The sequence below is a fragment of the Coregonus clupeaformis genome, chromosome 6 (genome assembly GCF_020615455.1).
Source record: "Coregonus clupeaformis isolate EN_2021a chromosome 6, ASM2061545v1, whole genome shotgun sequence".
In the NCBI taxonomy this organism is placed as follows: domain Eukaryota; kingdom Metazoa; phylum Chordata; class Actinopteri; order Salmoniformes; family Salmonidae; genus Coregonus; species Coregonus clupeaformis.
The window spans coordinates 49,100,912-49,124,129 of NC_059197.1; the positions used below are offsets into that span (position 1 = coordinate 49,100,912).

At 44.2% G+C, this 23,218-nt stretch overlaps 1 protein-coding gene across 2 annotated transcripts in view; it reads right to left on the minus strand.

Moving 5' to 3' along the window:
* The window catches only part of LOC121568061 (unconventional myosin-Va), a 36,424-nt gene extending 15,771 nt beyond the window's left edge, over positions 1 to 20,653 (minus strand). For both annotated transcript variants that reach the window (XM_041878630.2, XM_041878629.2), the window contains exons 1-21: positions 20,476 to 20,653; positions 19,441 to 19,551; positions 16,870 to 17,041; positions 16,240 to 16,384; positions 15,675 to 15,831; positions 15,283 to 15,426; positions 14,890 to 14,971; positions 13,270 to 13,377; positions 12,893 to 12,999; positions 12,083 to 12,348; positions 11,444 to 11,525; positions 10,537 to 10,677; positions 8,638 to 8,763; positions 8,257 to 8,340; positions 7,591 to 7,713; positions 7,310 to 7,407; positions 2,445 to 2,531; positions 1,869 to 1,977; positions 1,373 to 1,584; positions 784 to 940; positions 119 to 358 (exon numbers count right to left, since the gene is read on the minus strand). In XM_041878630.2, coding sequence (XP_041734564.1) covers positions 119 to 358; positions 784 to 940; positions 1,373 to 1,584; positions 1,869 to 1,977; positions 2,445 to 2,531; positions 7,310 to 7,407; positions 7,591 to 7,713; positions 8,257 to 8,340; positions 8,638 to 8,763; positions 10,537 to 10,677; positions 11,444 to 11,525; positions 12,083 to 12,348; positions 12,893 to 12,999; positions 13,270 to 13,377; positions 14,890 to 14,971; positions 15,283 to 15,426; positions 15,675 to 15,831; positions 16,240 to 16,384; positions 16,870 to 17,041; positions 19,441 to 19,551; positions 20,476 to 20,502 — 2,778 coding nt within the window. In that variant the 5' untranslated portion in view covers positions 20,503 to 20,653. The remainder of the gene's footprint in view (positions 1 to 118; positions 359 to 783; positions 941 to 1,372; positions 1,585 to 1,868; positions 1,978 to 2,444; positions 2,532 to 7,309; positions 7,408 to 7,590; positions 7,714 to 8,256; positions 8,341 to 8,637; positions 8,764 to 10,536; positions 10,678 to 11,443; positions 11,526 to 12,082; positions 12,349 to 12,892; positions 13,000 to 13,269; positions 13,378 to 14,889; positions 14,972 to 15,282; positions 15,427 to 15,674; positions 15,832 to 16,239; positions 16,385 to 16,869; positions 17,042 to 19,440; positions 19,552 to 20,475) is intronic.
* Positions 20,654 to 23,218: the final 2,565 nt, after the last annotated feature.

A 23,218-nucleotide genomic window follows, 5' to 3' on the forward strand; every position in this document is an offset into this window, starting at 1 on the left:
TGACTATGTCCATACAGGAAGTGACTATGTCCATACAGGAAGTGACTATGTCCATACAGGAAGTGACTATGTCCATACAGGAAGTGACTATATCCATACAGGAAGTGCCCTTTCTCACCTGTTCGTCCACCTTCCTCTGCAACTGCATGATCTTGTTCTCCATGCCCACACTGAGCTTCTTGAAGTGTTCTACGGAGCGGGCCTCCACCTTTAGCTTCCTCAGCTCCCTCCTGGCCGCCATGCGTCTCATACAGCTCTGGAGGTAGACCACGGCCCCCAGGGAGCGTCTGCACCTCCGCCTGGCCAGCCAGCCTCTCACCCACCTCTGGATGGTGATAACCTTGTGTTCGTACAGCAGCTGGGGGAAGCAGAGAATGGTGGATGAGGGGAGTTTCCCCCCCTTACTATGTAAAGCACCTGGAAAAGGGCTATATAAATGCAATCAATGTCGCAGACCCGAGTCGTGTTTCAGTGGGTTCGAAACACAAGAAAACTGTCTGAAACAGGGAGGTACCATCTGAACCAATAAGAAACGTTTTCCCCCGCTTACCGTCGTAAAATATTTTGATATGGTGTGCCCTAATGAACACGACCCCTGACTAGTGTAGAGAACTGTTTATGGAAATTGTAGTTTGGAGTTACGAGTTGTGTGGCAATGTCTTAAGAGTGGATTTACATCTGATCGAGTCGGACAAATGAAGTACCGTCACTTATACTGTATGTGAATGAGAGTTTGGAGCAGGTCAGGTGTGTGTTGGATGGCGTATCAATGCTATAAAGGACCTTGTGGTAGATCTGTCTGGCCTGGTAGGCTCGTAGCAGACGCTGCATGGCGATGGCTGCAGACCTCTGCTGCAGGTAGCATCTCCTGGACACTACCATACGCTGGTTCTTCTGGATGATAACTGCTGCTCTGGACCTCCTCAGGAACGCTACCAGGCTGAGAGGAGAGGAGAGGAGAGGAGAGGAGAGGTAAGAATGTTCATGACACACATAAAGGGTCGTCACAGTCATGCACCTGCCTATTTCTACAACCCTAACCACACTGCTAACCTTATGCCTAACCCTAAATGTTTGTTTTCATGAATTTTTACGACATAGCCAATTTTGACTATGTGGTTGTGGGAACTAATGGAAACCCACACACAGTGGGTAAAGCACCGTGGAAAATTACAGAAAAAAAATAAAAAAAACATTTCCCTGATAATTTCATTTCCAAATAATGATCGGATACTGTACGTAAATTGATTTACATTCCCTGGCTTTCCCTGTCTGGAACGTATATAATTAAATTCCATTCCAGAATATTCCCTTGCCCGTGGGAAACCCCGTGGGAAACCCCGTGGGGTAAGGTTGTAATCTTTCCACTCACCAGCGGGCCTGGTGGCCTCGCGTGTTTCTCTGTATGGTGATGGCAGCTCGTCTCATACGGAGGTACCTCTTCCTGGCCAGCCAGCATCTGATGGACTTCTGGATGCGAACGCACGCCGCCTTCAGTTTATCAGAACGCAGCTTCTCTAGAAAGGCCACCTGACCCGCCCTGAAGAAGATCTTGTTCTTGCCAAACTGGTATTTGTCCTGGTCCTGTAGATAAGAGGGTTGTTGAGTATTTTAGCAGACTTAACCATTGTTTGTTTGATATCTTTGCTACCTTTGTATCCTGTATGGATACTTACTGGATGGAGGCAATTGAATTAGACAGTTTGTGTGTGGAATAACCATGGTAAAATCTATTTATGTATTTTGTACACTCTTTCCCTACTGTGACCCATTTCTCCAGGTCATTCGTACAGGTAACTTCCTGAAACCTAACCCCTCCTACCTGAACCCTAAGGACCTGACCTCTAAAAACCCCGGACACTTCCTACCTGGACCCATTTCTCCAGGACGTTCCTGCAGGTCCGCTTCCTGTCTGAGAGAACGTCCTTCTGTTTCATCAGAACCCGGTACCGGTTGAAAAACTCCTGGTAGGTCCACCTGTCCACAGGTGTGGTGTGATCAGTAACATAACACTTTGTGGCGTGTGTGTGTGTGTGTGTGTGTGTGTGTATATAGAGAAAGTTGAATGCTTGTGTATATGTTATGTGAGAGTGCATTTTAGAGCTGGATCGACTAGGGCTGGATGATGTTAGGGCTGGATGATGTTAGGGCTGGATGCTGTTAGGGCTGGATGCTGTTAGGGCTGGATGATGTTAGGGCTGGATGATGTTAGGGCTGGATGATGTTAGGGCTGGATGCTGTTAGGGCTGGATGATGTTAGGGCTGGATGATGTTAGGGCTGGATGATGTTAGGGCTGGATGCTGTTAGGGCTGGATGATGTTAGGGCTGGATGCTGTTAGGGCTGGATGATGTTAGGGCTGGATGATGTTAGGGCTGGATGATGTTAGGGCTGGATGATGTTAGGGCTGGATGATGTTAGGGCTGGATGATGTTGTTGCTGTACCTGGATGGGAAGCCTGCTGCTGAGATGCGGATGGTTTCCAGGACTCCACAAGCCCGTAACTGCTGTACCGCCCTCATGGGGTCCATCCTATTACAAAGAAAACATACACACAGTGCCTTCGGAAAGTATTCAGACCCCGTTGACTTTTTCAACATTTTGTTACGTTACAGCCTTATTCTAAAATTGATTAAAATTGTTTTTTCCCCCCTAATTAATCTACACACAATACCCCATAATGACAAAGCAAAAAAAGGTTTTTAGAATTATTAGCAAATGTATTACAAATAAAAAACGGAAATATCACATTTACATAAGTGTTCAGACCCTTTACTCAGTACTTTGTTGAAGCCCCTTTCGGCAGCGATTACAGCCTCGAGTCTTCTTGGGTATGATGCTACAAGCTTGGCACACCTGTATTTGGGGGTTTCTCCCATTCTTCTCTGCAGATCCTCTCAAGCTCTGTCAGGTTGGATGGGGAGCGTCGCTGCAAAGCTATTTTCAGGTCTCTCCAGAGATGTTCGATCGGGTTCAAGTCCAGGCTCTGGCTGGGCCACTCAAGGATATTCAGAGACTTGTCCCAAAGCCACTCCTGCGTTGTCTTGGCTGTGTGCTTAGGGTCGTTGTCCTGTTGGAAGGTGAACCTTCTGAAAAACATCCCCACAGCATGATGCTGCCACCACCATGCTTCACCGTAGGGATGGTGCCAGGTTTCCTCCAGACGTGACGCTTGGCATTCAGGCCAAAGAGTTCAATCTTGGTTTCATCAGACCAGAGAATCTTGTTGCTCATGGTCTGAGAGTCTTTAGGTGCCTTTTGGCAAACTGCAAGCAGGCTGTCATGTGCCTTTTAATGAGGAGTGTTTTTCAGTGGCAGGGACTGGGAGACTAGTCAGGATCGAGGGAAAGATGAACGGAGCAAAGTACAGGGATCCTTCATGAAAACCTGCTCCAGAGCGCTCAGGACCTCAGACTAGGGTGAAGGTTCACCTTCCAACAAGACAACGACCCTAAGCACACAGCCAAGACAATGCAGGAGTGGCTTCGGGACACGTCTCTGAATGTCCTTGAGTGGCTCAGCCAGAACCTGGACTTGAACCCGATCTAACATCTCTGGAGAGACCTGACAGCTCCCCATCCAACCTGACAGAGCTTGAAGGATCTACAGCGAAGAATGGGAGAATCTCCCCAAATACACGTGTGCCAAGCTTGTAGCGTCATACCCAAGAAGACGCAAGACTGTAATCGCTGCCAAAGGTGCTTCAACAAAGTACTGAGTAAAGGGTCTGAATACTTATGTAAATGTGATATTTCAGTTTAGTGTGTTTAGTAAATTAGCAACATTTTCTAAAAACCTGTTTTTGCTTTGTCATTATGGGGTATTGTGTGTAGATTAATGAGGAAAAATCTAAATGTAATCGATTTTAGAATAAGGCTATAACGTAACAAAATGTGGAAAAAGTGAAGGGGTCTGAATACTTTCCGAATGCACTGTATGTGTATATATATATATATATATATATATATATATATATATATATATATATATATATATATATATTTATATATACACACTGAACAAAAATATAAACGCAACATGTAAAGTCTTGGTCCCATGTTTTATGAGCTGAAATAAAAGATCCGAGAAATGTAATGTGTTATACCTGTGCTTCATCTGAAGCACAACCAAATGACCTGGATTACAGTTGAGATTACATTAAAAGTACATGGTGCAAGTGATCAATGTTGTTGGAGTTTCTGACAGATTATTATATTGTGAAGATCTCCACAGACCCCTCGACCTTTGCACGCACACTTCCTACGATTACACAAGACATTTATAGTTACAGGAGGCTAACCCTCAGAATGTGACCATGAGTGTGTTACTCATTTTAAAGTTTGAATAACTACGGTTACATTAGTTTTGTAAGATAGCCTTACATGTTTGCTATTTACTGGATTACAAAAGTAATATTGAATTGTGTTTGGTTGACAACGCAACCAAATATCAACATTTAAAAAGAGATTCATCTAATTTCATCTGAGCTACTTAGCTTAATACTATTCTTCAACTTTTATTTTTGGTTTAGTTGGAATCCAACATTTATTTGTTAACTTGTCGACAAGCTAATAGGCTATTTACTGTATTGCAGAAGTGATATTGAATTGTGTTTGGTTGTCAACGCAACCAAATATTAACATTTAAAGGATATATATATATATATATACACTGCTCAAAAAAATAAATGGAACACTTAAACAACACAATGTAACTCCAAGTCAATCACACTTCTGTGAAATCAAACTGTCCACTTAGGAACCAAAACTGATTGAGAATAAATTTCACATGCTGTTGTGCAAATGGAATAGACAACAGGTGGAAATTATAGGCAATTAGCAAGACACCCCCGATAAAGGACTGGTTTTGCAGGTGGTGACCACAGACCACTTCTCAGTTCCTATGCTACCTGGCTGATGTTTTGGTCACTTTTGAATGCTGGCGGTGCTTTCACTCTAGTGGTAGCATGAGACGGAGTCTACAACCCACACAAGTGGCTCAGGTAGTGCAGCTCATCCAGGATGGCACATCAATGTGAGCTGTCGCAAGAAGGTTTGCCGTGTCTGTCAGCGTAGTGTCCAGAGCATGGAGGCGCTACCAGGAGACAGGCCAGTACATCAGGAGACGTGGAGGAGGCCGTAGGAGGGCAACAACCCAGCAGCAGGACTGCTACCTCCGCCTTTGTGCAAGGAGGAGCAGGAGGAGCACTGCCAGAGCCCTGCAAAATGACCTCCAGCAGGCCACAAATGTGCATGTGTCTGCTCTAACGGTCAGAAACAGACTCCATGAGGGTGGTATGAGGGCCCGACGTCCACAGGTGGGGGTTGTGCTTACAGCCCAACACCGTGCAGGACATTTGGCATTTGCCAGAGAACACCAAGATTGGCAAATTCGCCACTGGTGCCCTGTGCTCTTCACAGATGAAAGCAGGTTCACACTGAGCACACGTGACAGACGTGACAGAGTCTGGAGACGCCGTGGAGAACGTTCTGCTGCCTGCAACATCCTCCAGCATGACCGGTTTGGCGGTGGGTCAGTCATGGTGTGGGGTGGCATTTCTTTGGGGGGCCGCACAGCCCTCCATGTGCTCGCCAGAGGTAGCCTGACTGCCATTAGGTACCGAGATGAGATCCTCAGACCCCTTGTGAGACCATATGCTGGTGCGGTTGGCCCTGGGTTCCTCCTAATGCAAGACAATGCTAGACCTCATGTGGCTGGAGTGTGTCAGCAGTTCCTGCAAGAGGAAGGCATTGATGCTATGGACTGGCCCGCCCGCTTCCCCAGACCTGAATCCAATTGAGCACATCTGGGACATCATGTCTCGCTCCATCCACCAACGCCACGTTGCACCACAGACTGTCCAGGAGTTGGCGGATGCTTTAGTCCAGGTCTGGGAGGAGATCCCTCAGAAGACCATCCGCCACCTCATCAGGAGCATGCCCAGGCGTTGTAGGGAGGTCATACAGGCACGTGGAGGCCACACACACTACTGAGCCTCATTTTGACTTGTTTTAAGGACATTACATCAAAGTTGGATCAGCCTGTAGTGTGGTTTTCCACTTTAATTTTGAGGGTGACTCCAAATCCAGACCTCCATGGGTTGATACATTTGATTTCCATTGATAATTTTTGTGTGATTTTGTTGTCAGCACATTCAACTATGTAAAGAAAAAAGTATTTAATAAGATTATTTCATTCATTCAGATCTAGGATGTGTTATTTTAGTGTTCCCTTAATTTTTTTGAGCAGTGTATTTTGTGTATCTGACTTAGTTTGACTTTAATTCCAGTTTGTCTACAAATTAATAGTTGATATGTTGGATTCACGTCTCCATCTCAACCAAAAATACAAGTTAAAGAACAGGCCTAAATGAAATCAACATCATTTAAAGTACATTTAACGTTTGATTTGGTTTGATTTAGTCCTATTCTTTAACTCTGATTTTTGGTTAAGATGGAGACATTAAATCCAACATATTAATTATTAACTTGAAGATTAAATTAGAAATCAACCAAAGCTTGAAACCCTAGGCCTATATGTATCGTCTATTTTTAGTTTAACCCTGGATTGAATTTAAAACAATAGCTGTTGATGACTTCCATAATGCTATATAGGCCTAAATAGTTTCATTGATGATGACTGATAAAGTACGGTTACATTTAATTTGCTCTGTTAAAATCTACCCTTTGGAATGACTTCGATAGCAACAATTAATTTAGTTCGTTATTAAGAGTTCTCACAATAGCACATTGGTAGTAGTCAGTGACAAATATCAGGGCTGTGCTTGGTTAAAACCCTGGAAGGGAGACCAAAGGGCAGCTGTAGTTACATCAACCCTCCAGTAGGAGGTGCTGCCGGGCCTATTGTTTTTGTTCTGATAGTGGACATAATGTTGAAGATCTGACGTTGTTTCAAAAAGGTACAAATTCAACATATTTTATACAAGGTTTGTCTGTTGAAAATTGGTTACCATTACATAATCCCGCGGTTGAAATTTCATCCTGAAAAACAGTTTACGTTGATGACTTTTCTCAAATCCAATGTATTTTTCCACGTAGATTCCATGTCACAATATGTTGAAACAACGTTGTTACTTTCTCTTTCGCAGGGTGCCACAAAACGATAATAACTGAGTCATATTTATTAGGGAACATAACTTTTTTAAAACGTTTTGAAACCGAAAACAAAAATGAACATTTCTTATTTTGACAACTCCAGATAGTCCCTCTCTATTTCAGCCGGGTTTTTTTTCTCTGTTTGGTGCCTAAATGAACAATACCTAGGTTAAAGGGGCGTGGAGGCAGACTCACGTGAATGGGGATTTGAGGTCGTTGGGCTTGATGCAGCGTACATAGTGAGGGGTCGTTCCATTCAGAGTCTCCATCAGCAGATGTAGAGAGTTACGAAACTGAGGAGGGGGGTCAAGGGGTCATGGGGTCAAATAAAACAAATCTAATGTAGTAAAGCACTAGTCATGCTAAAAAAACATCAGATTTACATTGAGAAGGTTTTAACACAGCAACGTGTGTTTAACATGACTTCCAAATCCGAATCTAAACCATCAGAAGGCTGATTTATGTTTTAGTCCCACCTGCGTTCCAACGGTCTTCTTGTGGTCTCTCTGAGCCTGAACAGGCCGTGTCATCTTACTGCGACTGGCAGGGGGGCATGTAGTCTTCTCCTCATCGCTGAACAGCTCCAACAGCAGATCAAACTGGACAGAAGAGTCAAACACGTCTCAAACAGTGGAACAGGAAACGGTTGTTTGAGACCATTTATCTCTTGACTTGCAATCTTTTGGTTCTTTGGCTGCTATATGCAACTGTGTATTTTTTTTTTCTCCAGTGTGTTGTGACCATATGAAAAGGGCACAAAAAAATTAAAATAAATTATGCACACATGACTGTAAGTCGCTTTGGATAAAAGCGTCTGCTAAATGGCATATTATTATTATTATTATTATTATTGATGCCCTGACGGATCATTCAGGTAGGAACATTTATTGACCACCAGGGGGCAGTTTCCCATTACATGAAATGGGCTGTCAAGCTCCAAAACATAAGACTTGTTTCTACAGCTCTGTGCTGGGGTGTGTTCTCCAAGTTCAAACATCACACAGAGAGACTAGTTAACCTCAGGGCACTATGATGGTCCTCTACATAAGACTCACTGGTATACAGAAGGTATTTACAGACAGGACGACTGGAGAAAGGTGGAGTCTTTGGCCTCAAACAAACAAACAAACAAACAAACGAACCTTGCTTAGCTTGAGCACATTAATCTGCTCCTCATTGACAGTATCCTTATTCTTCTCCAGGAACCCGTCACACTGATACTCCACCTGGGAACAAAGGGTCAAACAGAGGGTAGGGAAATCCACCCAGGTCCAGCCATGATAAGAAGAAACATAAAATGAGATAATCAACCTGACCCTCAGTCTAGACCAGGAGTGGTTTGGTTAGTACTGCTCAAATTAGGAGAGCTATTTCAGTCAGTCAGTCACTTTGCTCAATGAGCTCAACAACCTACAGCCAGACAGCAAACAGGCATTCATAAATAGAAGGTCTGACATCTCAACTAGAGTAAAAATAAAAGTATTTACGAAGTAGTTTTTTTTTTTAACAGGATGCTTGTGTACCTTGTCTGCAAAGTGGAGGATGATAAAGGCTTTGTTGGACAGACGAGGTTTGTCAAAAAGATCACTTTTCTTCAAGAAGGTGTTGTAAAGTTTCTGAGCCCATGTGTCATCAGAGCCTTTGGGCATCTGAGGGAGGGAGGAGAGGAGAGGAAGGGAGGAGAGGAAGGGAGGAGAGGAAGGGAGGAGAGAAAAGGAGGAAGGGAGGAGAGAAGGTAACACATCAACCTGACTCACATCCTAAATATGTGCCTGTGTGTACAGTGCCTTCAGAAATGATTCATATCCCTCAACTTATTCCACATTTTGTTTTGTTACAGTCTGAATTCAAAATGGATTAAAAACTTGATTGTTCTCACCCATCTACACACAATACCCCATAATGAGAAAGTGAAAACATGTTTTGAGAAATTCTGGCAAATGTATTGAAAATGAAAAACAGAAATCTAATTTACATAAATATTCACACCCCCTTTGCTAAGACACTCCAAATTGAGCTCAGGTGCATCCCATTTCATTTGATCATCCTTGAGATGTCGCTACAACTTGATTGGAATCCACCTGTGGCCAATTCAATTGTTTGTACATTATTTAGAAATAAACACATCTGTCTATATAAGGTCCCACAGTTGACAGCGCATGTCAGAGCAGAAACTATACCATGAAGTCCAAGGAGCATCTGTAGATCTCTGAGAATTGTGATGAGGCATATATCTAGGGAAGGGTATAAAACAATTTCTAGAGTGTTGACATTTTCCGAAAGCACAGTGGTCTCCATCATTAGGAAATTTAAAAAATATAGAACTACCCAGACTAGAGCTGGCCTTCCGACCAAACTGAACAACCGGGCAAGAAGGACCTTGGTCAGGGAGGTGACCAAGAACCCAATGACCACTCTGACAGAACTACAGAGTTCCTTGGCTGAGATGGGAGAACCTGCCAGAAGGACAACAGTCTCTACAGCACTTCACCAATCTGGGCTTTATTGGAGAATGGCCAGACGGAAGCCACTCGAGAATGCAGAGTGCTATGTCTGGAGAGAACCTGGCACAGCTCATCACCCATCGAACGCCATCCCTAGCGTGAAGCATGGTGGTGGCAGCATCATGCTATGACATGGGGATGCTTTTCAGCAGCAGGGATAGGGGAGACTGGTAAGGATAGAGGGAACAATGAACGGAGCCAAATACAGGTAAATCCTTGATGAGAACCTGCTTCAGAGTGCAAACGACCTTAGACTGGGGCGAAGATTTACATCCCAACAGGACAATGACCCCAAACATACAGCCAAAGCAACGCTGGAATGGCTTCAGAACAAGAATGTGAAAGTCCTTGAGTGGCCCAGAATTGAATCCCATTGAAAATCTGTGGAAAGGCTTGAAGATTGCTGTTCACCCCCGCTCCCCATCTAACTTAACAGAGCTTGAGAAAATCTGCAAGGAAGAATGGGAGAGTCCCCAAACCCAGATGGGCAAGCTGATTGACGACTCAAAGCTGTAATCGCCGCCAAAGGTGCTGATACCATTTATTGACTCAGGGGTGTGAATACTTACGTCAATTACTTTTGTATTTCATTTTCAGAAAACTTGCAAACATTTCTAAAAACATGTTTTCACTTTGTCATTATGGGATATTGTGTGTAGATGGGTGAGATACATTTTATTTTATTTTAGTCCATTTTGAATTCAGGCTGTAACAACAATGTGGAATAAGTCAAGGGGTATGAATACTTTCTGAAGGCGCTGTATGTGTGGAGTAGCCTTAAGAGTAAACTCCCCCCGTCCCCCCCGTCCCCCCACCTCCCCCGCCCCATCGTGGTGTTCCACTGGGATCCATTCTAGGACCTCCATCATTATTAGTGTGTGTGTGTGTGTGTGTGTGTGTGTATCTATTTCATGTTACTTTGCACTCCTCGTCCAGCAGGTCCAGGACACCCATCTTGGCCTCGATGAGGTTGATACAGGGATGGTTGTCATAGAAGTCTATCAGCGTCCAGGGAATCTGCTCCTTCATGTACTCCTCCTGCTCCAGCTTGAACACATGCTGCAGTGAGAGAGAACAAAAGCTGACCTCTGACCTAACGTTTTTAAAACAGACAAAATGACAGAGGCAGAGAAACAGCTGACATTTAAAAGCCTGATTCCCAAATCAAGCCCTAGTCCCTACACCCTAGGTATTTGAGGAGGTCTGAGCATTTTATGCAATATGGCGACCTGGCATAACACAGGGCAAGATGAAGCTATCACCATATTGCTTAAACCTATCCGATCCTCTCAGATCTAGGGGTTTGATGGTGTGCCTCTCATGAAGATGACATGAACAGGCTTGTTCAATCAAAGAGAGAGAGAGGGCGAGAGAGAGAGAGGGCGAGAGAGAGAGAGAGAGGGCGAGAGAGAGAGAGAGAGAGAGAGGGCGAGAGAGAGAGAGAGAGAGAGGGCGGAAGAGAGAGAGAGAGAGAGAGGGGAGAGAGAGAGAGAGAGAGAGGGCGAGAGAGAGAGAGAGAGAGAGAGGGCGAGAGAGAGAGAGAGAGAGAGGGCGAGAGAGAGAGAGAGAGGGCGAGAGAGAGAGAGAGAGAGAGAGGGCGAGAGAGAGAGAGAGGCGAGAGAGAGAGAGAGAGAGAGAGAGAGGGCGAGAGAGAGAGAGAGAGGGCGAGAGAGAGAGAGAGAGAGAGGGCGAGAGAGAGAGAGAGAGGGCGAGAGAGGGCGAGAGAGAGAGAGAGAGAGAGAGAGAGAGAGAGAGAGAGAGAGAGAGAGAGAGAGAGAGAGAGAGAGAGAGAGAGAGAGAGAGAGAGAGAGAGAGAGAGACCTACCATGTTAAACTGCTGTTGGAGCTTTTCGTTGGCATAGTTAATACAGAACTGCTCAAAGCTGTTGATGTCAAACGTTTCAAACCTGGGGGGAAAACAGGAAATGAAACATGACTAAGATCAAGAAACCGTTTATACACTGAGTGGACAAAACATTAAGGACAGCTGCTCTTTCCATGACATAGACTGAACAGGTGAATCCAGGTGGAAGCTATGATCCCTGTAGATGAAGGGGAGGAGACAGGTTAAAGAAGGGTTTTTAAGCCTCGAGACAACTGAGACATGGATTGTGAATTTGGCATGACAAAACATTTAAGTGCCTTTGAACGGGGTATGGTAGTAGGTGCCAGGGCACCGGTTTGTGTCAAGAACTGCAACGCTGCTGGGTTTTTCACGCTCAACAGTCTCCCGTGTGTATCAAGAATGTTCCACCAACCAAAGGACATCCAGCCAACTTGACACAACTGTGGGAAACATTGGAGTCAATATCCCTGTGGAACGCTTTCCACACCTTGTAGAGTCCATGCCTCGACTTAGGGCAAAAGGGGGTGCAACTCAATATTAGGAAGGTGTCCTTAATGTTTTGTACACTCAGTGTAAATTCACAATGCAAACACCACAAAACATCACTGACACACACACCCATAGATGTCGAGAACCCCAATGAAGGAGTGGTGTTTGACGGCAGAGCGCAGAGCCTCGTTGATGTGGTCTACGATCCAGCTGAAGAGTTTAGCGTAGATGTGTTTGGCCAGGGCGTCCCGTGCAGTGACCGCATGCACTTTGGGGAGGGGCTTGACGTAGGTCTCCGTGGCAGTCTTCAATTTCCTGTGGCACAGCCAATGGGACATGTCCTGGTAGGCCACGCCCATCAGCTCACAGAACACTATCAAGTGACTATTGTCAGGCTGTAAGGACACAACAATATATAATAATATAATGATCATATAATACCATAATCATAACATGAACACCAATCAGTTTCGGACTAAGGGCCGGTTTCCTGGACACAGATTAGGCTTAGTCCTGGACAAAAAAAAAAGCACTTTCAAATAAGATTTTCCATTGAGTGTGCTTTTTAGCTCAGGACCAGGCTTAAATCTGTGTCCGGGAAACCCGGCCCGAATATAAAGGTCTAAAAAAAAAAAATCAAAGGGCCAGCATTCCATGCAAAATCAACATAGAATTGGCAGCATTGTTGTACTTTCAACAGCCCCTTAGGCTACACTCAGGGATGCATTGTCCTGCATATCTCTATGCTGACAAGGGAAATGTGCAGGACAGTCCTACTATGCGAGAATAGTAAAACATGGGACGGTACAATAGCTTCTTAAAATGGCACCCTATTCCAATGCCTATACAGGACCCTTAGTGGGCTCTGGTCAAAAGTAGTGCACTATATAGGGAATAGGGTGCTATTTGGGACGCAGCCAGAGTCTGGTTTGAACTCACCGGGATGTTGCTGCTGTCTGCAGTTCTGTCTTTCACTTCCACATTGCCAAGGTGAAGCACAGCTGCCAGGATTTGGAAAAGTTTCATTTGGTATGTTTCATTGATTCCTGAAACAAAAAAAGAGAGAGAGAAAACCTTTAATTGCCGTCTCCAGTGACTACAACCAAGTCTGGCTCACCACCAGGCCAACAAGCATTACAGGCCAACGAGTGCCGAATTAGACTCGAATATAAAGTACATTTAGCTAGACAAATGTATTGCTGAACACTCTCCAGTGAGCAAAGAAGATTCATGATTCAAGGCGATTTTATTTCTGCACAACCACAGTTGCTGGTACAGTATTTGCTTGGGGTATTTCGCTATTAATACTAACTCACCTAACAACGAGAAAGCCTTCCTGGTGCTGCACATCTCTTTGGCATCGTCTACTCCCTCTATGGCAGGGCTGCCTCCCTGGTTGGTACAGTGGAAGTCATCAGCGCTGCCTGCAGACAATGGCCTCATGTCAATCTACCTGCCGTAGCTTTCCTATGAATCAATCATTCAACATGTCTATGGAGCGTGCAATGAGTTAGCATGATAGCAAAAAAACAGTTCTGGGATCAGGCTATGTTTTGGATGCATTTCATTACCGATATTCCACCCAACTACTCTCTGTGGAAGCATATTCCTTTCGTACGTAAGGAAATAACAGCACACATTGGTTACATTTTCTGTTGCCTTGATAGCAGCATTGCAGACTCTGCGTGGAAGCATGAGTGATAGGGTTATAGAGAAGCTTTAGTTCACTCAGAGAGGACTACTCTTCTGTATTTACGTGTAACAGGGTTGCCCAACCCTGTTCCTGGAGAGCTACCCTCCTGTAGGTTTTTTCGCTCCAACCCCAGTTGTCACTAATCTGATTCAGTTTATCAACCAGCTAATTATTAGAATCAGGCGTGCTAGGATTAGGGTTGGAGCAAAAACCTGCAGGACGGCAGGTCTCCAGGAACAGGGTTGGAGAGCCTTGGTGTAAAATACATACTGAACAAAAATATAAAACGCAACATATAAGAAAATCAGTCAATTGAAATAAATTAATTAGGCCCTAATCTATGGATTTCACACGACTGGGAATACAGATATGCATCTGTTGGTCACAGATACCTTATAAAACAGCTATGGGCGTGGATCAGAAAACCAGTCAGTATCTGGTGTGACCGCCATTTGCCTCATGCAGCGCGACACATCTCCTTCGCATAGAGTTGATCAGGCTGTTGATTGTGGCCTGTGGAATGTTGTCCCACTCCTCTTCAATGGCTGTGCAAAGTTGCTGGATATTGGCGGGAACATGAGGTGATGGCGTTGGATGAATGGCACGACAATGGGCCTCAGGATCTCGTCACGATATCTCTGTGCATTCACATTGCTATCGATAAACTGCAATTATGTTCATTGTCCATAGCTTACGCCTGCCCATACCATAACCCCACCACCACCATGGGGCACTCTGCTGACAACGTTGACATCAGCAAACCGCTCGCCCACACGAAGCCATACATGTGGTCTGCGGTTGTGAGGCCGGTTGACTGTACTGCCAAATTCTCTAAAAACAAAGCTCTGGTGGCTTATGGTAGAGAAATGAACATGAAATACTCTGGCAACAGCTCTGGTGGACATTCCTCAAAACTTGAGACATCTGTGGCATTGTGTTGTGTGACAAAACTGCACATTTTAGAGTGGCCTTTTATTGTCCCCAGCACAAGGTGCACCTGTGTAATGATCATGCTGTTTAATCAGCTTCTTGATATGCCATACCTGTCAGGCGGATGGATTATCTTGGCAAAGGAGAAATGCTCACTGACAGGGATGTAAACAAATTTGCGCACAAAATTTAAGAGAAATAAGCTTTTTTTGTGCGTATGGAATATTTCTGGGATATTTTATTTCAGCTCATGAAACATGGGACCAACACTTTACATGTTGCGTTTATATTTTTGTTTAGCGTAGAATCCTACCTAACTGGAGGGTTTTGAACTCGGGTAGGTGTGAGGAGGCACACAGTTGGTAGAAGATATGGTAGTTCCTCTCCTCGGTAGCCTGCAAAGACGACAAAGTGTTTAATCAAATAGAGTTTTAAAAATAAAGACAGACTGGAAGTGGCACACTACCTCTTTGTCTTCAGGAATGTGTGTTGGTTAGAAAATCGTAAAGCCCCGTAATTCATTAGGAAGAGTGAGGAATGAGGGCATTTCAGCTATAGCAGCACAACATACAGTGAAGACTTCCTTTTACAGATGGGGAAACTCAGAAAAACGGGGTCATGTTGAGTAGGCACGAAAACGGTTTGCCCTAAAGAACACCACCTGGACTCCAACCATACCGAATACTGTCCATGTATTGCGCCTCACCTGAAACACCACTCTAGATTTCTCCAGCAGGTACGTCCTCATGTTGGCCCCGATGATGCGATAGTTCTTGTCGAATTCAATCTCGATGTACTTCCCAAATCGACTGCTGTTGTCGTTTCTAGTCGTCTTTGCATTTCCGATGGCCTAGAGGAAAAACAGAAAGAACAGGCTACGGGTATCATTTGGGTAGTTGGCTAGAGACATACAAGTAGACATGGGCCAAGTTCGGCAGGGCAAAACATTGTGGAACTTTCAGATAGATATACTGTAAGCTCTGTTTATGACATTTCTATCTGCAAATTCCACAACATTTGCCTTGAACTTCCAACAATAATTTCCCCTCTAGGATCAATTAAGTTTATTGAATTGAAAGAAGACCTGTGGTGTCTTACCTCCATGATGGGGCTGGAGGCCAGCACTCTCTCCTCCACATTAGCCTCGCTGGACGACCCGCTGACTGTAGCAAAGTACCGCATGGCATACTTAGCAGAGACTGTTTTACCAGCCCCAGACTCCCCACTCACTATGATGGACTGGTTCCTCTGATCTCTGGGAGAAGAAGAAGAAGAAGAAGAAGAAGAAGAACAAGAAGAAGAAGAAGAAGAAGAACAAGAAGAACAAGAAGAACAAGAAGAAGAACAAGAAGAACAAGAAGAAGAACAAGAACAAGAAGAACAAGAAGAACAAGAAGAAGAACAAGAAGAACAAGAAGAACAAGAAGAACAAGAAGAACAAGAACAAAACTTCAATAATTTGGATAAATTGATCATTTGGATGATTGATAAGTGACTTGGAAATTGCTTTCACCCTTCCTTGAAGTAATCACTGATCTGGCATGACTGGACAGCTGAAAGCCAAGTGGTGGAGCCCTTAACTTCACCTGTCCAATCATGTCAAGGGAGGAAGGAAGGAAGGAAGGAAGCACGGCCAAGACATTTAGATGAGTGATTGACAGACCTGGCCATCTGTTTGTAAGCCTCCTCTGCCACAGCGAATATGTGAGGGTCCATATCGCCCATGTTCTGTCCACTGTAGGCATTGATGATGTCATGGTCATAGATGGGAATACTCTCATAGGGGTTGATAGCAACCAACACGATGCCTGAATGAATTCGCATCAACAAATCAGTGACATGGTCAATCAAGCACGCACAAGAATTTCAAAGATTTCAAATAGCCCATGTATTCGACCCAGGTCTGTTAGCAGTTAACAACAAATGTTTTGCCAGACACAGATATAAATTCACAACAATATGACAACGATCTAATTTCCACATGAAATGACCCTATAAATATACAGCTCTGTCTGTCCCTCCCCACTGTCACCATTGACATATGGAGCGAGTTCAGCAGGACGCATTCTGAATGGTAAGTCAGAATGACAGGACACAGACTTCTCAATATACGATCGGCACTATCTATATTACCTCAAACAGAACTGACAGTCCTGTGAACAGGACTCCAAAGTCTACAGTGACTCACCAGAACAGAGTTAAAAGGCTTTAGTTTGTACCACAGTACGTGTAGATGGACTTGGGAGTGTGTGCGTGTGTGTGTGTGTGTGTGTGTGTGTGCGTGTCTCTTTACCGCAGTAGGTGTAGATCATCTTGGACTCCACGAAGCGCACTTTGAGGTTGTGCAGTACGGCTGGTTCATGGAGGTAGCTGAGAGCTGTCAAGTCGTTCTCCCCAACCAGGATATCAGGGTTCCTTAGAGGAGGTAAACTGTTGGTCTGGGGGTCAATCTTGTGTTCCACGTTCTGGAAGAAAACACAGCAGTCAGATGAACACAACACCCCTCCCATAATAACAATAACGTATATATATATATATATATATATATATATATATATATATATATATATATATATATATATATATATATATATATATATATATTCACTGGACAAGCACTAGAAATTAGTGCAAGCTTATGTGGGATGGTGCAATGCATCTGATATGGGTTGTTTATTCAACGTGGGAATTGCCTTCTAATTAATTAAAGGCGCACTACGCAGAAAGTGTTGAAATTCTAATCGTTTGCCTAATTTCAGTTTATGTAACAAAACAAACAAGTATAGTCTACAGAAACATTGTACCATCTAAACCACTGTAAAATATATTTTTCCTACACCAAAAATATTGTATTTTCAGCTGTTTGAAGCTGGTGTACAAAACCGACAGTAAAAAGACGCAAAAACCTAAACTTAAGAACGGGAAGCGTAGAAATAGCGCACATAGAACAGATCTACCGCTTCTTAGACTGGCTTTCAATGAGAATGACAGATCTATAACACACATTTCTATGTGAATTTCAGCTTTAACCCTCCCGTTGTCCTAGGGTCAAAATGACCCGCCACTGTGTTGAACCAACTTTATTTAATTTTTATATTTTGGGGATCATTTGTGAGAAGGAGGCAGTGAGACTTTAAAGAAAGATATAAAAATTAATAAAGTTGGTTCAACACAGTGGCGGGTCATTTTGACCCTAGGACAACGGGAGGGTTAAGTACTGAATCCTCCATGCGTCCTTTAAAATAGGCAGTTACATTGGTGACTCTCTTCTGCCCAGCCACTCAGATAATATCTTGGGCTTATTTCCATACCTGAAGTACATGCAGTACATGCCTCAACTTGAACCTACAGCTGCTGTGCGCAGCAAAACACTTAAGAGTAAAAGCACCATCGGTATGGCGGTGTGGCCTCTTACTTTTCTGTCCCTGTATCTAGCTTGATCTAAAATAAAACATGTTTAGGCTACATATGAACATGTGTCCACACGCTGTAGCTATAGGGTGAAGCCTTCACTTACTCAAGCCAAGGTGGTAACTAACTTCATCAACATGTTTTCGGCTCAAGTAAATGTATTAACCAAGTACATAAATAAACAGGGAAACAACTTATTTACAACATGGACGATACATTCGGAGGACTTGCCCCCACCCCTCCAGACCCATCTCTCCACCCCTCCAGACCCATCTCTCCACCCCTCCAGACCCATCTCTCCACCCCTCCAGACCCATCTCTCCACCCCTCCAGACCCATCTCTCCACCCCTCCAGACCCATCTCTCCAGCCCTCCAGACCCATCTCTATCTCCCCTCCAGACCCATCTCTATCTCCCCTCCAGACCCATCTCTCCACCCCTCCAGACCCATCTCTCCACCCCCTCCAGACCCATCTCTCCACCCCTCCAGACCCATCTCTCTACCCCTCCAGACCCATCTCTCTACCCCTCCAGACCCATCTCTATCTCCCCTCCAGACCCATCTCTCCACCCCTCCAGACCCATCTCTCCACCCCTCCAGACCCATCTCTCTACCCCTCCAGACCCATCTCTCCACCCCCTCCAGACCCATCTCTCCACCCCTCCAGACCCATCTCTCTACCCCTCCAGACCCATCTCTCCACCCCTCCAGACCCATCTCTCCACCCCTCCAGACCCATCTCTCCACCCCTCCAGACCCATCTCTCCACCCCTCCAGACCCATCTCTCCACCCCTCCAGACCCATCTCTCCACCCCTCCAGACCCATCTCTCCACCCCTCCAGCCCCATCTCTCCAGCCCTCCAGCCCCATCTCTCCACCCCTCCAGACCCATCTCTCCAGACCCATCTCTCCACCCCTCCAGACCCATCTCTCTACCCCTCCAGACCCATCTCTCCAGCCCTCCAGCCCCATCTCTCTACCCCTCCAGACCCATCTCTCCAGCCCTCCAGCCCCATCTCTCCACCCCTCCAGACCCATCTCTCCAGACCCATCTCTCCACCCCTCCAGACCCATCTCTCTACCCCTCCAGACCCATCTCTCCACCCCTCCAGACCCATCTCTCCAGCCCTCCAGACCCATCTCTCTACCCCTCCAGACCCATCTCTCCAGCCCTCCAGACCCATCTCTCCACCCCTCCAGACCCATCTCTATCTCCCCTCCAGACCCATCTCTCCAGCCCTCCAGACCCATCTCTCCAGCCCTCCAGACCCATCTCTATCTCCCCTCCAGACCCATCTCTATCTCCCCTCCAGACCCATCTCTATCTCCCCTCCAGACCCATCTCTATCTCCCCTCCAGACCCATCTCTATCTCCCCTCCAGACCCATCTCTATCTCCCCTCCAGACCCATCTCTCCACCCCTCCAGACCCATCTCTATCTCCCCTCTCACTGTTCCATCCTCCAGCTGTAGACACAGAGCCCTGTCTCCAGGATTGTAGTCCTTGGTGAGCTCTGCTGGCTTCCACGCCTCCACAGCATCTGGGAGCCAGACCCGGGCATACTGAGGGACAGAGGAACACAGGTTAATGCATTGGACGTGTCAACAACACATATAGCTACATCTATGACTAAAAAGCAATGAGTCATAGATATGGCTAGGCAACGTACTGACGTGTTGTAATTATACAGAGGAAGTAGATGGACACGGGGACACTGGTTAACGCATCGAAATGTCAACATAACGAAAATGTTGCACCACAGGCTTCCTGTGTCGATTAAGGAAATGTACCTCAATCCAGGGATGAGAAATGTTACTCCTAATTGTCCTATTATCCCACTCGTTTCAACGAGAAGATTGAACGACCGCTAACTAGCTGTCCTTAGCAGCCGTTCAATCTTCTCGGTGTTAAGAGTTGGGATAATGGGACAATTCAGAGTATCCGACCCGAGTGCAGCTGGAAACAAGCATAGGTCGGAATCTATTCTGGCTACACAACTGCATTCTAGTCTAATCTAAATGATCAATGCCATTTAAAAAAAAAAAAATCTGTGAACATTCTCTTCGAAGATACAATGTAATATCACTATGGATGAGATGACAACTTTACTTATTTAGTCAATAATCACCATTGACATTTCTCAGGAACAAAAGCATTGAGGTTACCTAATAACTTCAGAATCTTGATGCAACTCACAAAGTAGCTGAGGAACGCTACACGAAGGAACGTTACCATTAAACAGTAACTTTCCACAACTGTGTCATCACTCACCACCGTCTGTGGCACAGTTATTGTTGACATGTTGCTAAAAGTCTATCACAATTACTTACATGCGGGGCACACAGATTAACTGTGGTTCTTCAAGTGAGAGCAAAACTGAGGCCAATGTTGATAAAGTCGCCTACCTGCATTTAACTGTTATCTCCTATCAGTAAATGATCCTCCAGTCCTACTAAGGTTACATGCCACTGATCCTATTAGCCTACCTTGGAGTACAGTTCAGACGCTGCCATGACACTCAATAAGCTTTATATCCAATCTTCACTTTGGCCTCTGTCTCTTCATTTGCGACTCAGTGGAAGAAAAAAAATGTAAAAAGAAAAAGTAGCGGAGAGAGAGAAAATAGCGGCTACGTGCCGACAGAAATATCCATACTTCTTCAAGTGTGAAGTCTCTGTGCATTATGGGTATGTCTATTCCGCGTCCAGTGGCTGTTGCCTTGAGAGGTGAGTGGCGCGTACCTCCTCGTGGCTGCTTACATTATTACATTATTACATTCAAACATACGCTTCAGCAACCACAGCTACTGAAGTCACTGAAAACCCTTAACAAAGAGTTGCAGTCAGTTTTTGTTTTGTTTTGGAATGGGTGGCCAGTAATAAACTGGTCCTGAACATCTCTAAAACAAAGAGCATTGTATTTGGTCCAAATCATTCCCTTAGTTCTAGACCTCAGCTGAATCCGGTGATGAATGGCGTCACATTGGTGTGGCTGTTGAACAAGTTGAGGAGACTAAATTACTTGGCGTTACCTTAGATTGTAAACTGTCATGGACAAAACATATAGATTCAATGGTTGTAAAGATGGGGAGAGGTCTGTCCATAACAAAGAGATGCTCTGCTTTTTTGACACCACACTCCACAAAGAAAGTCCTGCAGACTCTAGTTTTATCTTATCTTGATTATTGTCCAGTGGTGTGGTCCAGTGCTGCAAAGGAGGACCTAGTTAAGCTGCAGCTGGCCCAGAACAGAGCGGCACGTCTTGCTCTTCATTATAATCAGAGGGCTAATATTAATACTATGCTTTCCAGTCTCTCTTGGCTAAGAGTTGAGGAGAGACTGACTGCATCGCTTCTTATTTATATAAGAAACATCAATGTGTTGGAAATTCCTAATTGTTTGCATAGTCAACTTACACACAGCACTGACACACACACTTACCCCACCAGACATGCCACCAGGGGTCTTTTCACAGACCCCAGGTCCAGAACAAATTCAAGGAAACGTACAGTATTATACAGAGCCATGGGTGCATGGAACTCCATTCCATCTTATATAGCACAAGTGAACAGCAAACCTGGTTTAAAAAAATAAATAAAATAAAGCAACACTTCACGGCACAACGCCTGTGTGTATGTACTGACATGTATGTGGAACCGATGGATACACACACACCACATGTTCATGTTTTTAAATGCTTGTCAATTGTAAAGGAATGTGATGAAAGAAATAAAAGCTGAAATAAATAATTCTCTCTACTATTATTCGGACATTTCACATTCTTAAAATAAAGTGGTGATCCTAACTGACCTAAGACAGGGACTTTTTACTAGGATAAAATGTCAGGAATTGTGAAAAACTGAGTTTGAATGTATTTGGCTAAGGTGTATGTAAACTTCCGACTTCAACTGTGTGTATACAGTATCTCACAAAAGTGAGTACACCCCTCACATTTTTGTAAATATTTGAGTATATCTTTTCATGTGACAACACTGAAGAAATGACACTTTGCTTCTATGTAAAGTAGTGAGTGTACAGCTTGTGTAACAGTGTAAATTTGCTGTCCCCTCAAAAAAATTAAAAAAAAAGATTGTAAAGTGGTTATCCCACTGGCTATAAGGTGAATGCACCTATTTGTAAGTCGCTCTGGATAAGAGCGTCTGCTAAATGACGTAAATGTAAATGTAAAATATTTTGTCTGTAATGTATTTTTCGTTATGTGTCGGACCCCAGTAAGACTAGCTGTCGCCATTGGCTAATGTGGATCCTAATCAATCAAATCAAATCTCAAACATGTAGGTAAGGCCAGCCTGGTCTGACTGGGTCAGTAACACATATACACATAGGCCTAGCTGATTATTGAGTTGCAGCTGTCAGTGAAAAGCATCTAAAATATGTGTGAAGATAATATGTCTTGAGTATAATGAAAAATGTTGAGACAAGAAGGGGAGGGGTGAGTGGCAAAGATATAGGCTAGTCTCTCTCCAGAATGGCTCAGCTGTCTCCCACCAATTCTTGGCATTTATTGTTTCATTGTGTGAATTGTTTGCCCTTTTATTTTTGATCAATTTACCAGTACACATGTCTCCAGTAGTAAATGTACCTTTAATCCCCGTCATTTGGTTACATTAATTCCTTTTAATGCATGTATTAATTACAGTAATTTACCGCTCTCATTCTCGGAGTGTAAACGTTGTTTCCAGAGTTCACAACCTGCTACACTTTTGAGAAACAAGTTTTGTTTTATTTCATAAACATAATTTACGAGATTTATCAATGTTTTCATTGTCTTTTGTTTGGAGTGCTCCATGTGAGCAATGAGCATGTGTCTGGTTTCTCTTTTCCTGATAACGTTGAGGGAACGCGCACGCGCCTAAGCACGCATAGAAGTACCTGGCCTGCTGCGCGGAAATGTAAGAAATTGCTTTTTGAACATCCATTGCAATGATAATATATTAATTATTATATTATTTAACGATGGTATCAAAAACATAGTCCAGATTTGTCGAATTACAAATGTGTCAAGTAGGTAAAATAAATAACCCCTTTTAGGTTATGAAGATTCCAATATTCATTTAAAATTACGAATTGAAAAGTAATTGTAAAGCAACTTTGGGTCACAATATAAGTCCCATGTATTATTATTAGAAATCAACTTTGTTTCAACAGTTCATGGGTTCTGTTTTGAAAAAGAAGCCAACCATCTGGGACACCAGATTAATCAATATGC